At 38.5% G+C, this 15853-nt stretch overlaps 1 protein-coding gene across 3 annotated transcripts in view; it reads right to left on the bottom strand.

Moving 5' to 3' along the window:
- The window catches only part of KLHL32 (kelch like family member 32), a 223090-nt gene that overhangs the window by 12172 nt on the left and 195065 nt on the right, over positions 1-15853 (bottom strand). For all 3 annotated transcript variants that reach the window (XM_033234659.1, XM_033234662.1, XM_033234660.1), the window contains 2 exons: positions 14364-15090; positions 956-1014 (listed from right to left, as the gene is read on the bottom strand). In XM_033234659.1, the coding sequence (XP_033090550.1) occupies positions 956-1014; positions 14364-15090 (786 nt within the window). The remainder of the gene's footprint in view (positions 1-955; positions 1015-14363; positions 15091-15853) is intronic.

Below are 15853 nucleotides of genomic sequence, written 5' to 3'. Positions count from 1 at the left end.
GCACCAAACCCAAGCAACTGCAATTAATGATCCCTCTTGAGACAGCTGACCCACGGACATTTGGTCTCTGAAATCTACAGCTTCTAATGACATCAGGAAACACACTTTGCAAAGAGAGAAATGCCTTCATTAAATACAGAATCAAGTAATTGCTAAAATAAAAAGATACCAAATACACTGAGTCCACTATGGACATAAATTTGGTGACCAGTCCCAACCCAGACTGCCAAAGCCAACCTGTTGTGTCATATCCCATTACCTTCAGCTGATGCATATTAAGCCTACAAATCATTTTGGAATACTGTCATAATCAAAAATATTTACATTACCAAAATCACGGAAATGGCAAAATTCAGCAGATAATTGCCAAGGTTCATACATATTTTGGTATATGGAAAAGAGAACAAAAATATTTCCTTTGGGGGAAAAATAGTAATTGAGTGTACATGAAAAGTGGACAAAAGAAGGTACAGGCACCATCCAAATGCATATTCAACCCCCAGCTGTTAGACGAAAACTCTTCAGATACTTCCCATCTCTCAAACTCTTCATATACTTCTTTAGAGTTGTCCTAGATACTGTTTTAGGTCATTTGGGCTATATTAAGTTAATACTTGTGTTTTAGAATAAACCATAAGCATGTTTCCCTCCTAGAATGGCAGCCCCTTCCAGAAGGACATTGCAATAGGACAGTTAAAATCATTTCTATATTATGCAAAACCCTGAAAGGGTGATGTGTTGTGTATAGCACAAAACTAGAGGAGCTGAAATTTTTTGAGTAACAAAACAAAAAAAATGAACCAAAAAGCAGTTTAATCAGATGCTTCCTTTTCTCTATATAAGCTTAAGATGCATATCTGTGTGTGTAGACTTGGCATTCCAATTACTAATTACTCTGGAATCTTTTAAAATTCATTTTAATTAAAATATTGATGTGTTCTTATATGATTCTTACCTGGTTAGGTTCATACACCATTAGCCTGTTCTGATATTGTGCCGTGTTAGTTACTCCACCTGTAATGGATTAACATATGTTAGAGCTTTTCATGAATAAGAAATAGGATATTCCAACATAAGAATGAGATACAATTAAAGGAAAATGAGCTACTGCTGAGGATCTGTTTGTATACCCTCATGGTGAGCCCATGACATAATTAAGAAGCTTATTGTTGAAGCAGTTTCATTTTCAAGAAACATTTCAGAAGCAATCCAGTTAAGAGCAAGCAACAAGTATGCTGATATTACCAAGAGGACCCCAATTCTGACAAGCTGTTCTGCATGGCCAGAATGAGGGACAAAGTATTAGGGAGTGAGAGTGAACATAGTACACACAGAAAAATCTCTATACAATTTATGCCAGGGACATAGTTAAATGGAAAATTCTTGTCCTTCACTAAATTGTCAATTTTAAAGCTCGGACCTCTGTACTCTAACACAGTGATATCTTGATATTTCTTGATATTACTTATCAAAAAAAGATCTAAAGCCAGTGCTGTCCAATAGAATATAATAAGAGCCACATATGCAAGTCACATATGCAATGATAAATTTTCCAGTAGCCACATAAAAAGTAAAAAGAAACAGTGAAATTAAATGTAATAAATTTTATGTACCCCAATATAGCCACAATTATCATTTCAACATGAAATCAACAAAAAATTATTAAGATTTTTTATATATTTCATATTATTTTTTTCATAGTAAGTCTTCAAAAGCCAGTGTATATTTGACACAACGCATCTCAATACAGATTAGCCATGTTTCAAGAATTCAATAAGCCACATGTGGCTAATGACTACCACATTGGGCAGCACAAATCTAGGGCTCTTCAGTGCAATTGCTATTGTCATCAACCCTTTTGAAGCCCTCTTGACAACTGCTAAGATCTAAGAGACTTGAGACCCACCTAATCAGGAACCACTAAAAAAATCATCACACTTCCAGCTAAGTTTCTCTTATTTGTCCTCATACTTCTTTTCATACTTGTAGTGTATACTGAGCCCTGTAAAACCCAGAAGTTACACATTTTACTTTAAGTTTTACCATTAAGTGGAAAAACTCTAAAAAAATACATAAAACAGCATAGTAAGAAAATATCACCAGCAGATATTAAATGTTAGATAATAAAATATCAAGGATATGGGACCAAAGAAATCTATCTTTAGAAATACTGCCTTACACATAGTTCTAGGCACTGGTGTAAAATGAATAAAACTCTTATTTTAATAAGTATCACAAAGAAGCACCTAATTTTTCAATAAAGATATAAAATTAAGCCAAACTAAAAATAGTTTCTTACTGGAATTTTTTGAATTTAAAAAACATATACTGTAAAAATACTGACCAAGATGGCCTTAACATTCCCCTAGCTTGACTAAACTTAAAAAGGCTTCTTCCTGACTCTAGGCCCCTTGACCTCCCGTTTCTTAGATTACTTACTTTAGAAAACTTGTAATCATAATTTCTTTCTCTCCCTCTTTCAGATGTAAATCATTTTAAAAGCTGCTTGCCAATTTTACAACCCAATAAAAGATTTTACAATATCTTCCTTAAGGTCCAGAGAGCCATTCCTTTGAAATGTAATCATCAAGGAAGATAGTCCCCTATATCCCAGCCTCTGTGGGAAGGTAGGACGGTAACTTTTTTTTTTTTTTTTGAAACAGTCTCGCTCTTGTTGCCCAGGCTGGAGTGCAATGGCGCAACCTTGGCTCACTGCAACCTCAGTCTCCCAAGGACCCTAACTTTGATAGGCACCAATTAGCACCAAACACAGATGGCCTAATCACAGAGACCAAAATTTTCAACTCAGAAATAACTGCATGGGTACAACATATCCATTAATCAAGCTCCCCCAAAGTGTTCTTCAGTACTTTTCTACTAAATCACCCCAGTGCTTAGAAACCCTCCTCTTAGGCTGGGCGCGGTGGCTCAAGCCTGTAATCCCAGCACTTTGGGAGGCCAAGACGGGCGGATCACGAGGTCAGGAGATCAAGACCATCCTGGCTAACACGGTGAAACCCCGTCTCTACTAAAAATACAAAAAAAAAAAGAAACCCTCCTCTTAAAAACTTTGCTTAATAGAATTGATTTCAAACTGTATTCTGATCACTCTCTCCTATTGCAATAGTCTTGAATAAAGTCTTCTTTCTCTGTTTAACCTTATCTGGTGCAGTTTTTGCTTTGACAGTTCAAATACTTTGAATAGGAAACCACCATCAACTACATGGCTAGGAGTCAAGTCAATGAGAATCCAGAGGATTAGTGTCTAATCCTTAACTGAGCTGGAATAATCAATCAAAACTAATGGATACATAAAGTAGAAGGAACCTATCCAGGACAATCATTACTCTCTCACTCAACCCCAGGAAGGAGATTATATCTTTCATATAATTGGCTTTGGCTATTATTAACTAGTGGACTATTTCTAAAATTCTCTCAGAAGCTTGAAGATTTAAGATTTTAAAGATCAACAAAAGCTTTGTCTGCAGAGAAATCCACAAAGAACACGGACATGAGCTTCCTGCCCTCAAAGAAAGTCTTCTCTGGATTTCTCATCGAACATCTCATTTTAAAAATGAAATCAGAGGAAAGGAAAACACACTTAAGAAAGCTGAGGCTGAAATGCCTATATAGTCAGGATGTGTGTCAAAATATAGAGTTGTGTTTGCTTTTACTCCCAACCTTCCCTTTCTTGTGTGATTAAAAACAGAATGTTCAATAATTCTTTCTCAGCATAACCACACAAGAATAATTTAATCTCTTGAGACTTCACAAGTCTTCAGGGTTAAAATAATTGCTAGTGCTTTTGATCTGGGCCATAACCACCAGATTAATGTCCAGCTTGCCTACAATCACTTCTCTAACTGAAAGGGAACAGAGGGCAAAGCTCCACCCATCATTTAAAGACTTCAAAAGTTTCTCTACTTGTTTTAGAAATATGGGATAGAATTAATATCTACTGCAGTAAACTATCTGTTTTATGACACTATTTGAAAATACTTACACTACTCTATGTATCAGACTCTGCCCATTATAGATTAAACATACAAGCAATGGATTAGAATGTAGCTATTACATCCCCTCTCCCAAGCAGGGCATACAATTTATCTCCATGCTTTTCAGAACTATTATTTACTATCTTCCACAAATGCATCTATAATACATTTTCTTCTTAATCTGCACTCAGTAATTAGATTCTTTACCCTTACATACAAATTTTCACTCACATGACAATGTTTAGAAATGAGATATTAAGTTACTAGTTGGGAGTAAAAATTAAAGTCCCAGTTATGTGATATTAATAGATTCCCTCTAGAATGTTAAACTACAGGAGGTGCCTAACAAACCTAGTGCTGCAACTTTTGCCAAGTCAGGATTGCAAAGAAAAACCTTGGAAACTGGTTCTATTGCTTTCCCCTTTGAAATAATTTACAAATGAGCATATAAATAAAAACCATTTTTCTCTCAATACTAAAATACATTTTAAAAAAGCATCCAAGTTTGCAGCCTACATTTCTTTAGCAGTGTTACTCATTTGCAGGGCTTTATCATTACATTCCCTTCACATAACACTCTTCACTTTTAGATTAATCTGCTGAAATGAGATGCTAAGGATTTGCATACAGATTTGACTATACAAAAATAGATATGGAATTAATAACAGTCTCTATATGTTTTAATTTCTCCTAGACTGGAGTACCCTTGCCTGCAGCAGTATTCCTGGCTTTGAAAGTCATCAAGCTGATTTGTCTGCGCTGGGTTACGATGCCACATGCTGCTATACTGTCCCCTGCAATCAAAGCACTTGCAAAGATAGATTCCATGCCTTCCTCTATCGAGTATATTTTATAGATTGGCAGTTTTGATCTCCCTCCCCCACCCCAGGGGGGATAATCTGCATCTTAACAGCTTTCTATAGATACATCTGTCATTAAATATGCCATCTCATATCAGCATCCATTTTTAAAACCAAGTTTTCTCTAACTTTGAAGTGCCACAGTGAAAGTTAAGACTTTTCAGCCAAAATTGAAAATGAGCAACCCTGTCTTATACTTTTGAACTGTGACTTAAAGATATACTGCAGGTTCCCCCAAAGTCAAATAAGTCTTTAAAAACTGCCAGAAGGAATGAAAAGTTACCACCATGCTACCAGCAGTGAGAAATGCTTTCTATCATCAAGACAGGAGAAAAGCATTTTTCTTAAGCTTCCCTGTGCAACTCGCCACAAAATGTTGTGACAAATGGATGAGTGCATACTGGAGAGATGACAAGCGACTGCCAAACAAGCAACCTTTGTCTCTGCTACTGAGATCACTGACTCTCAAACTCATATTCTACTCAAAAGCAACAACTGGTCAATGCTGACAGTACTCATAAAATAGAGTATACAGAAAAACTGCTCTCATGGTACATGGGCAGACTGGGTCAAGTCTGATGGCTCTGCTAATTTTCTTTTAACGACAGAAAACACCTCTGTTGATTAAACAGAGTAAACTCCAGGAGTAGATGCCTATGGTTCGTAATGCAGTGCTAATGCACAACCAGGACAGAGTGGGATGCAAAGAACTGATCTCCACACATAGGGTGGAGCATGCTCCAGGTTGGAATTCTGCCAGCAAATTCAGGATTGAGGAAAACCATCTCAAGTTTTCTGCAACTGTCCTGGAGACATGCAGTGGCCAGGTTCACACTAGTCTAAGGGAAGAGTTTCAGGACAGGCTGTGGCATTAACATGTGTCCTCTATGACTGTATCCTTGGGGAAGCCATTTAACACAGCCACGCTCAGCTTCCTCATATGCAAAACAGACATGATGATACTTCCTCATAGGTTTCAGATGAACTAGAGTGCATGGCATAGAGACAATCTACAGAGGGAAGTTTGCTACAATCCTGTAGCTGTTTATAAAAATTTCTTACCATTTCCGTAAAAGATACAGATGACTGTATGTGAAATACTGAATGAATGAATGAATGAATTGCATAGTGTGAAATAGATTTCTTATAATTCTTTTTTCTAATAACCAGAATTACCAGTTTTTTGTTTTTTTTTTTTTATAGAATCCAAGGCCCTTTTCTTTCTTTAATAGTTTAAGTTTCTCTCTTCCATAAACTTTCTCCAGTTCTTGAAAGATTAAAACTTCATGCTTACAATTTAATTACCTAAAGAATAACCTGCCATTAAGTGCGAGTTCCTATTAGTCACTGTTTAGAGGACTACACTCATTGTTAGCCCTTAAGAAAAGTAATACCATAGGAATATTTATAATAAATGCAAAACCAAACTTATTATCTATTTTTATATGACATCAGACTGTCCATATTTTCTGGACGTTTATAATACTAAACAATTATAGCCAAGAATCTTTCTACTAAATTAGCATCTTGAATAGAAGCATACATAATCCATGCATTAAATTAAAACTAGCATCCATATTATTTCTGTCATACCTGAGGAACCCACACAGATGATGGGTACTTAATATACTCAAAACCTGCAAAGTCTCTAATTTACAAAATACCCATAAAGGCAGGGTTGCTGCATTTGAAAATATAAATTATGTCATTTAGAGCAAACAGATACAAACTTGTGACCCAGAAATATGCAAAGTATGCATTATGTATCGTTTAATAAGTGAAATGATAAAATGGGGGTGAAATCAACCATAATGCAGATACCAATTAGATTCACCTGCCCTTTATAATCTCAATAATATTCACTTTAACCCCCATTCCTCATTCTATAGAAAGCTGAAATCCTGCCTCCAAATATTTTTGCACATTTCCAGCAGGGTCAAACTCTCAAGGCCACCTCTGTCTGTCTTTAATGTCCCAGCTTTGATGTGCTCTTTGATCTTTTATCTCCCTTCTACCATCAACCAAGTTCTTCAGCCATTCTCTACTTCTATGGCCTAGCTTTAACCATCTTCTTTCCTCTTGGGAATAAAGCAATGATATCATTCAAATATTCTTTGGTAGAACAATACAGCTCACCATTTAGTTTACCATCTTTTACTAGACCCATCTAGTTAGACACAAATGAATCGTCTAAACAAAAGCGGTTCTCTCCGTGAGAAGAGTTCTGTAGCCAATGATTTGGACATAAAACAACAACAACAACAACAACAACAAAAAAACCCAAAACTTACAATACCAATTTCAAAGGCCATTAGACTCCTGTAGTACATAATCCTTTCAGAAAACAATTTTCTAATCTACACCAATGTATTTTAGAGTAGTTCCATGTTATCACCTTTCTCTTTACATTTTAACTTTATGTTTTAGAAACTGAACTGTAAAATCACAGAGAGACATTATGTGTCTCTTCTCTGCCCTGAAAAGGACGGACAGTTAAGCAATTAAGGACAATCAATGATTGTTGATTCTAAACAAATCTCCAGATAGCACTCTGCTTCTGTGTATCATTTACTTTCAGTCTTATGCCATTTGGAAGTTCTTTTTACAATTTAAGCATCTATTTTGCAGACCTTCACTGTCATGATAAACAACTGGTAACCTGTGTGGTTTGGTGGGAAAAGCATGGTCTAAAGAATCAGAGACACAGAGTTCAAATTCTAACTCTCTCAGCTGTTTAAGCTGTGTGATCTGGGGAGTCATTTAACCTTTTCAAGCCCCATTTCCTGGGCAGTGATGTGAAGGTAAATAAACAAAGCACAACTTCTTCGGGATACAGGTAAGACGGTTTAGGATGAAAACTTTGTTAATTATTTGGAGAACGTAGGTGATCTGATTGCTTTCTTTCCTTTAAATCATTAGCTCTCTAACAAGCATTGTGGAATACTACATTTCTGTTTGGTTTCCACCTCAGTTCAATACTACAGTGGCTTTCTTTTCATCTCTTTCAGATGTGGGGTAGAAAAGATTGGGGCACAAGTGAAAAAAAGAAAAAGTAACTGCTGGGGGCAACTGGTTGCTAGCATCTAAAGCAACAAAGATTTAATTCTTCATGGACATTCCAATTCACTAGGAACTTTTAAGTGGATGCGCCAAGTTATCCAGCTCCAAACCTCTATCAGGCAAGTGGCTTCCTCACATCATGGCTGCCTCCAGCGACAACAAGGGGCATTCTCTTACTCCTTACTCCCGCAACACACACTGGAGCAAACCTTCAGCCCTTGCCTCTCACTTAACTGGGATCCTAGCTTGCTGAACTCCTTCCAGGAGGATCCTCTGGACTATTCCAGTCTCAAAATCTTTCATCATGAGTGAATCCACAGACCTGCCTTCTTCAGCCCTCTGCTGAGCACCACAAAACGACAGAAATTTGAAAACGGAGCCACTACAGTTTTGTGGTTTCCAAGGTTAGTGTGGATTCTGTACACCTATTTTTCTTTAACCGGTTAATTCCCTCTGTTTTCTCTCAGAGGCTTATTCCAAGGTCACTCTCCTCAGGTCCTCTACTTAGTCCCGACAGGCATAATCTCGACAGACCTGTTTCTCATTTGAATCAATCTACAAGAAACTCCTCAGGTTCCTGCCCTTCACCTGTGAGCTTACCTAGGTTCACACCCATAATTATCTCCTTCTCTCCAGGCTTAAGGGTCCCTCCCTTCTCAAGTTCAAGACCTGACCCCTGCCCAGCTCCCTCTTGCCTTTCAGGACTCTGTGTCTGTTGTCAATATTGTATCCTCAGGACTCTTCACTGTTCCTGGTACCTGGGAAATGCTCTCAGCGTTTACCAGCCAAATGGATGCCCCTCCTCCCTACACCTTCAATTTCACTCTCTTTCCTTATTTACAAATATGCTTAGTGCACTTGCATCCTTAAACAAACAAAACCCCTCCTTCACCTCTGGATTTCCTCTTCTAACTACTCAGCCAAACTCCCTTCTTCCTTCCTTTCTTTACTTCTTAATCGCCTTTATTCTTCCTAAAGCCAAAATGCTTATTAATTTATAGTGAAAAAATGAGGCTGTTACATGAACTAAAATATGTGTACAACTAAAAACAGCCCATTCTCTCCCTATATGTATACAGGAAGCCAGATTCTTAATTTGAAAGTTGTCTGATAAGCTCAGATTCGGGGATTGAAGTTTAGATAATACACTTTTTCATTAGTATTAGATTAAGACGGGCTTTATCCTAACTTTTTGCCAAGGTAATCTGTACCTGGGGTTTCTATTTCCTCACGTTTCTATCATACCTTAAACTACTGTATTCTAGTTTCCACCTTCTTCCAATCCCCTGAAACTGCTTTCACTAAAATTTTCCCAAGTAAAAAATGCAGTGGAAATATTTTGGACCTTAATATCCCTGTAGTATTGAACAGCTCTCACTGCACCTTCTTTTTCGGTTTTGGTTTCTGTGACACTCCTCCTCCTCCTCCGACCCCGCCCATTCCACATTCTCAGGCTCCTTCCTTAGTACCTGCTAACCCTGCACCCTCCTTGCTAGTGTTTCCCAAACTTCTGCCCTTAGCCCCTTTCCAGATAAACTCTTATCCATCTCTCTTGTCACACTCTCTGCCTCCTCCTCCTATTATCTCACTTACATTTGCTCTGAGAAACCAAAGGCAAGATCTTCTCTCTGAGTCTGAGAAGAGTCTCTCTGGGTTCTGAGGAAAGTCAAGAAGTTCCAGCCAGTGAAGGAAAGGCGTGAGAGAGCAGCAGTAGGGTATAGAGAGGGCTGAGAGTGCCACTGTGCGTGATGTGCTGAGAATATACCCATATCAAGCCTTCCTGCTGATTGTCCTCCTCCCACAGGCAGAGCCGCCTAGGTACAGACACAGACCAAGCAGATCACTGGGTTTGTCAAACACTGCATGTTTCCCAGAGGACAAGATAATTATTGAAGTGACTGGACCATGAAGTTCAAGTATGAGGACAGGGAGGAGTTAATGGATAATAGAAAATAGCCAATGGACCTGAAGCTAAGTTAGGCACCTTCAGGGTTAAAATAATTCCTCAATTATTTTAGGTGCTACCTTTCATGCCTTCTGCAATAGTCACTCCCTGCTTTGCACTACTTTTGTACCTTGGAAAGACTTCTGCTGTCACCCTCTAATTACCTGTTTGAAAGTCTGTTCCCTCTACTATATGCTACTTTAATGCTCCAGCACTATCCCGGAACAGGACTTGGAGAGGTTAGGAACTTTAGCTCAGCATCTCATGATGGATAAAAAATGCAGCACAAGTTTTTTGTGTGTGTGACCACAGTCTGTGGTCTCAGTGCACCACAACTCAGCCTCTGCTATGCCTGCTTTTAGTTCCCAATATTTTGTCTACAATTCTTTTTTTTTTTTTTTTTTTTTTGAGATACAGGTTCGCTCTTCTTGCCCAGGCTGGAGTGCAATGATATGACCTTGACTCACTGCAACCTCCACCTCCCGGGTTCAAGCAAGTCTCCTGTCTCAGCCTCCCAAGTAGCTGGAATTATAGGCACCTGCCACCACGCCCAGCTAATTTTTGCATTTTTAGTAGAGATGGGGTTTCACCATGCTGGCCAGGCTGGTCTTGAACTCCTGACCTCAGGCGATCTGCCCTCCTCTGCCTCCCAAAGTGCTGGGATTACAGGTGTAAGCCACTGCACCCGGCTTTGTCTACAGTTCTCAAGATGTAAGTAAAACAATATCTGCATAAAGATAAGGCAATTATATTTTTAAATGTTAATAAAATTTTACAGTATTTTAATTAATACTAGAAAAACCCAAGTCCTATTGGTAGCTTTGAATAAATTAAAGTTTTTTAAAATGGGGCAATGCAAACTTCATATAAATTTAATCAAGATGAAAATACACATAGCTTCTAGGGAGTTAAAGAAGGTTTAACAAATGTCCTTTCATTAACGAAATACCTGAAAAATTATTTGATTGCCATCTCCTAGAGGGCAGGAAGTATGTTTGCTAAATGAATTTCATGTATCTGTGACTCAGCACTATACTTTACAAGGATGTGACATTCACCAAGAGAATCAAGAAAGCACTTAATACTGCTTTTGAGTAAATACAGTAACATTTGTCTTATTTTTATAGTTTTAAAGCACTAACTTTGCAGTTAGCCTCTTATTTTGTTATCATTTGATGAAAATGAAAAAATAAGCTGTTCTTCAAGATGAGCTCAGTATTAATTTTCCCTCACACACACAAAAAAGGTTCTTTTTAGTAGTTCACAAAGTATACCTTCCAACAGAGAGCATATATTTTAAAAATACAGCTGTAGGATATTTAAGTGCTTATTTTACTTTGATACTGTGAATTTCAAATCAGAATGGTATGGAACACTTGTGAATTGGGTCACAATGTCAAACGCTACAGGAGCCTGTAAAATTCGACTCTAACATCTTTAATTAAATGCTAATGGATATGTACATACAGCATGATTTTCTGAATTCCTTTCTGCTTGTCATACTTTAAAAACTATAAACAGGTTTCAAGATTTCCTGACCCCAAAATGGAATGAAATGGGGGACAGGTGTGGAGAAGGAATGAGCATGCTGGAAATGTCAAGTCTCTAAAGAAACATTCATTCTGTGTTCTAGGGAACAGAACCAAGACCCTAAAATCCACCTTCTATAATCCATACTACCCCCACCTCAGGCAAAGTTTGCAAAATACCAGAAGGATGCCCCATCAATTAAATTGGAAATACACGATTATTTGGTAAAGGATAAGGAATAGCCTCAAACATTTGCATTTGCTCCAATAAATCAGGTTACACTCCCAACTCAGTGAACAGCAGGGTGAACTATACCTGTATTTTTGTTAAGGGGCCCATTAGCAAATCTAGTCACCCCTCCCTACTCATGGTTAGATTCACAATTGATTTATTATAAGCTGGGCCTGAGGAAAGAGGCAGACGACTGAAGGTATTAGAAATGTCACTGGTGATTTCCTCTTCTTTCCAATTAAAGGTATTGTACTGTACACAGCAAAGTGAGTTTCTCATCTCAAGTACACAGTAGGGAGAAACAAACCTGAGAAAATTGTGATTGTTTTCATTAAGTATGGTTAACACAGGCAGCATATATTAGTGTAAAACAAGAACAAAGAAAATGTATCTCCTTTCACAGTAGGAGAAAAACAAAGTGAGATAGCAATAAGGATCTGTAATAAGTTGATAGATTTAATAAAATGGAAAAGGAAACATGTAGACCCATATTGAAAGGGAAGTCAACTTGATACCAGGACAACGGATCTAGCGAGTCTAAGAGGAGCTTCTGTGCTTTCTTAAGGCCTCACTAAAGAAGGTATTAAATCATGATATCTTTAAGACTATGTAAGGGAAAACCCAGCATTCTCTTACAAGCTAGGTTTACAGCCAAAACACAAGGAATATTTATTAAAATATTTATGAGATATTCATACAAAACTTAGAAAATGCAGTGCAAAATTTAGGAATACAGCATTTTAATAATATGTGAAACTAAATGAGTTAATGGAAGGAATCTCAATGGGAGAAAACGTAAATGGCATTGATTTCATAAACCCATCGTTGTTTTGCCATCCAAGACAAGTACAGATCTGTTCCTTCTATTAGCAAAGACTTATTTGCTGCCTAGCTTGAAATTTCTTCAGCACAGCTAAAATAATATAGTCCTGATGGTTATTAACTGCTGAAATATATATTTAAAGAAAAAGGAACAGTAATTAGATAAATGAGGTTTTAATTTAAATATATCTACATATACTAACATACATACTTGTTTCTAATGTTTCTTTGGTATAGAGCCAGTAAATGTTGGATCCTCTTCATCTATCTGCTTCCTTAGTCCTAGTCTTCACTTCATTCATTAATTTATTGAGCACTTAAACTCTGATGTGAGCTAGGTTCTGTCAACAAAAATCAGTGAGTTGCCAATAACTGAGGCACCACTCAGAGAAGCTGAGCCTGTGACTGTCTTCCTGGTTATTGAGGACAGCAGAAGAACAAACAGTCAAAGTCCAAATGAATTTAGTTTAAAGAAGTGCAAGGGAGAATTTTGTCAGAGCAGGTGTTAGAACACTACAGATGATTATTGAGGAAAGCTGAGAAGCCTTTGCAGGGGTACTTAAAGGTAATGATTTCTTCTAAGTACAAACATCAGGATTATTCTTAATATTTAAGTTTTTTACCCTTTCTATTCCTCTTAGTGCTTGATGACATAGAAATCCAACAAGCTCCATTTGGGTTACAATACGAGTATCTTCCAATTGGGAGAAAATTCAGCTCTCTTCTTGATAGAAAAACCTTTCAAAGGAGAACACTTGGGCCCTTTCTCAAAACTAAGATTGAAAACACAGGTTGATAATGTGATGTTGATAGCCATATGCCTCACAGACTCCTTCTGTATAAGCAAAAAGGCAGCCCAGAGGGGTGTGAAAGGTCTGTGGGTGTGGAGAAAACAAGATTGGCAAGGAGTAGTTAACTGTGGATTCTGGGTTGTGGGTAGATGGGGTTGATTATTCTAGTCTCCCTACTCTTTCCATAATCAAAAGGTTTTCAAGAGATGAAAGGTAAACTAGAGCTCAAACTGCACCATCAGTAAAAATGGGAGAGTAAATTGGAATGAAGGGTTAGAATGGCACAAGTAATTACCATTCACAGATCATTTAAAGAAATTTTTTTGTTTTAGGCTGGGCGCAGTGGCTCACGCCTGTAATCCCAACACTTTGGGAGGCCAAGACTGGTGGATTGCTTGAGCTCAAGAGTTCGAGGGCAGCCTGGGCAATGTAGTGAAACCCTGTCTTGACAAAAAATACAAAAATTAGCTGGGTGTGGTGCTGGGTTCCTGTAGTCCCAGCTGTTTAGGAGGCTCAGGTGGGAGGATCACTTGAGCCTGAGAGGTGGAGGTTGCAATGATTCGAGATGGCACCACTGCACTCCAGCCTGGGTAACAGAGTGAGATCCTATCTGAAACAACAACAACTTTGTTGTGTTAACTTAAATCCCCTCCCTCAATGCACAGCATAGTGATTATTTGGATATATACCTATTGCTATACCCAGAAAAACTGATTAACTGGGCTTTTACTTCTCTTGTCTTGTCTTTGATGAAATGGCTCTAGTCAGGCAGCCAGGGGTGAAAGAAAAAGCAAAGGACCTAGATAAACCACAAGCTGTGCAATACAATCCATGAATAATCAAGAGCTGACAGGAGAAGGTCTGGTAGAAAAAAACAGTTGTGATGGACCAACAATTTCCACCTTGAATTTTTATTCCATTAATCACTCAGAAAGTCACAGAAAGTCGCATTATTTCCAATCACATTGCTCTCTAGAGTAGGTGCTCAATAAATGAATGTTAATTAGCTCAAATGGCACGCTTGGTTCAATCTTTCAATTACACATGGCCACACTATTAAAGCTTGACTTTTAAATGTATACCACAATGAAAGTGTGTTTTGATAAATCCAACGTGAGGTATGTTCTACCTGATATCCAAAGAAGACCATCAGCCACATATCCAGCATGGCATGAAAGGGATCTGTCAAAGGACTGAACAAAAGTCCATTTGTTCTTCTTGGGGCAATATCGCTCAACTGTAGGCAGAACCTGGCGCAGTTCATTCCTGCCCCCAACTGCATAGAGGTATTCCTCCATGGCACCCAGCACAAAATGCTCCCGGCAGTTTTTCATGGGTGCTATCTCTGCCCAGGAATTACTGCGGGGGTCATAGCGACAGGCAGTCCTCACAGCACACGTCCGGCCACTGGCATGCTCAACTTCCCCTCCAGCCACAAACAGGAAGTCCCCCATGACTGCCACACAATGGTGGCTCCTTCCCACAGGCATGGGAGCCAGCTCACTCCAGTTGGCAATGGCGGCTATGAGAGCATTCTCCTGATCGACAGGATTGAAGTACCGAAGTTCCTTGACCTTGCAGACCTCGCGCTTTTTCCCACCAATGATATACAGAGTGTCTGACTGGAACCGTGGTTTGGTCCTGCGAGTCTGCCAGACGGGCTGTGCATAGATGCTCTGGTGGTATTCCAGGGCCTCGTTGACAAGGGCTGTTGCAGTCTCACTTGCTTGGACAAGGGGGTGGGACAGGGCAACTGTATGGAGAGTATCCACATCCATTAGGCCAAAGCGGATGTATTGCAGGAGCTCGTCCATGTGCTGGTAGTGGCAGTTGTGTTCCAACCACCTCACAGCTAGCTGAAACAGAGGGAAGCGAGATGAGAAGAGATACAAAGCTAAGAAAGAAAGACAGAAAGCAACAGCATATAGGTAGGTTACCTGTATTCTTCCAGGCAGGGAATAATACAGACTTTCTTACAAACAGTATAACTGGAATATTTTGATGCCCAGATGAGTAACTTTTTTTCTGTATCAGCAAAGACACAAAAAAACTCAAGACATTGCTGTAGGGATAACAAACAATGTGAAGCAACACTGACGGGGGCTTCAGATATCATTTGGGGTGAACAATAATTGATTTTCAAAGAACGAAAATACTGTTGTGAAATAGCCTGTTCCCTTATGTTTCATGCATAAGAGGCTCGGTACACCCCACCACCAGGAAATGTCAATGGTGGGCAGTGTCATCATAGCTCAAGTAATATATGTCAACCCATAAGCCAAGATGCTGTATCAATATGAGTAACGTAAGAAAATATGTGATCATCTGAGACCACAGGGTGTACTTGAGAGAAAATCAATATAACACTAGTAGAATGATTTAGAAAGAAAAAAGACTCCCCCTCCCACCCCACATTCCTGTAGTAGGTATAACAGTCAGGAAGCAATAAAAGAAAGAGTAAGATTCTAACCTATTAATTTTTTTCCCTCAATTAATTTTTACCTTGAAGACAGTTGTTATTTGCACATGTAAGATATTGGCAATTTGTTAGAGTCATTTTCACAAAAACAGAATATAGAGGAGATCATCTTTGCAATATGTACATAATAGCAGAATGTA

This window comes from Trachypithecus francoisi, unplaced genomic scaffold (assembly GCF_009764315.1).
Source record: "Trachypithecus francoisi isolate TF-2019V2 unplaced genomic scaffold, Tfra_2.0 Lachesis_group15, whole genome shotgun sequence".
In the NCBI taxonomy this organism is placed as follows: domain Eukaryota; kingdom Metazoa; phylum Chordata; class Mammalia; order Primates; family Cercopithecidae; genus Trachypithecus; species Trachypithecus francoisi.
The sequence above is the reverse complement of the archived record's forward strand: the minus strand, read 5'-3'. Positions and strand labels throughout refer to the sequence as shown.